At 46.9% G+C, this 1,112-nt stretch overlaps 1 protein-coding gene across 1 annotated transcript; it reads right to left on the bottom strand.

The window, feature by feature from the left end:
- Positions 1-96: 96 nt before the first annotated feature.
- On the bottom strand, positions 97-297 carry SARC_16908 (hypothetical protein; the record flags this gene model as incomplete). Its single annotated transcript, XM_014288991.1, has 1 exon — positions 97-297. A coding segment is annotated over one exon (201 nt), but the record flags the coding sequence as incomplete, so codon positions are not given.
- Positions 298-1,112: the final 815 nt, after the last annotated feature.

Raw genomic sequence — 1,112 nt, 5'->3', positions numbered from 1 at the left:
ATATACATACACATTAAAAATATCTGATATATAAATATCTCAACGCACGCACACGAGGTTATATCAGCGCACACACGCACACACACACACACACACCTCTTCTTCCGTATACAATCTATCCGCAAAGTATATCCTGCGTATGCGGCAGTTGGGGTGTATTTGAATGCGACTGGTTTCCGCATACGCGGTACCGTATGCCTGTTTCACCAGTTGACTCAGGTCTATTTGCACCAAGTTCCATCCCACATCTAGGCGTAGCGGCATAGTGCACATGTAGGGCTTCACACGCACGGTGGTCTGTGCGCGAGAAAGAGCCAAAAGTAGAGAAACTGTAAGTGCCTCTAGAGCAGGATACAATCCCACGTGGGGTTATTTGTCGAACCTTTGCAATGTGAGAATACTGAGCGACCTACAACAGACTGACAAGAGTAGGGCTGCCCGATGCATGTGGTCTGAGTGCCAGTGCAGGCCACAAGTCGTCGGATAACACCGAGTGAGAGTCATACACCCAACACCAGTGTCACGTATGGTGGCTACACGGTACGAAACACTGTAGACGAACCATGTTGTACCCTACTACAACGACCATGTGTCCCAAATAGAGTGCACCTGCGGTGCAGTCCAGAAAGTTGTAGTGAGGTGCAGACCAAGGGCAATTCACCTTGGAGGGCGTTTGTGAAGTACGGACACAGGTGGTTTCCGCACCAAAATCCCAACCTCAGGCTAGACTCAAAAGTATTGTGCATATATGTGAGGCGTTGTGCGTGTCTTGGCCTGTGTTTTAATGACCAGGGGTTTTGAAACCCTAAATCCTAAACCCTGGAACATTTAGTGAGGTGTATAGGAAATCTACAGGGAGCACAAGGATACTATCGATTGAACACCCCAAGAAATACTTGTACGCATCACAATAAACAGCTACACTTGCAGACCTATACCCATTGATTATAGATTTGAAACATCGTGAATGTCACTATACATCGAATGATAATAGAACATTTCTCGGTTGAATGGTAACCTCTGTGCAGTGGTTTAGGAGCGGTTTGAGCCTAAACGTTAGACTCGGAATGAAATCAAGTAGGCGTAGAGGCTTCTACACCTTGCACGGTGTG

The sequence above is a fragment of the Sphaeroforma arctica genome (assembly GCF_001186125.1).
Source record: "Sphaeroforma arctica JP610 unplaced genomic scaffold supercont1.9197, whole genome shotgun sequence".
NCBI lineage: Eukaryota > Ichthyosporea > Ichthyophonida > Sphaeroforma > Sphaeroforma arctica.
This window is presented reverse-complemented; position numbering and strand designations above follow the sequence as displayed.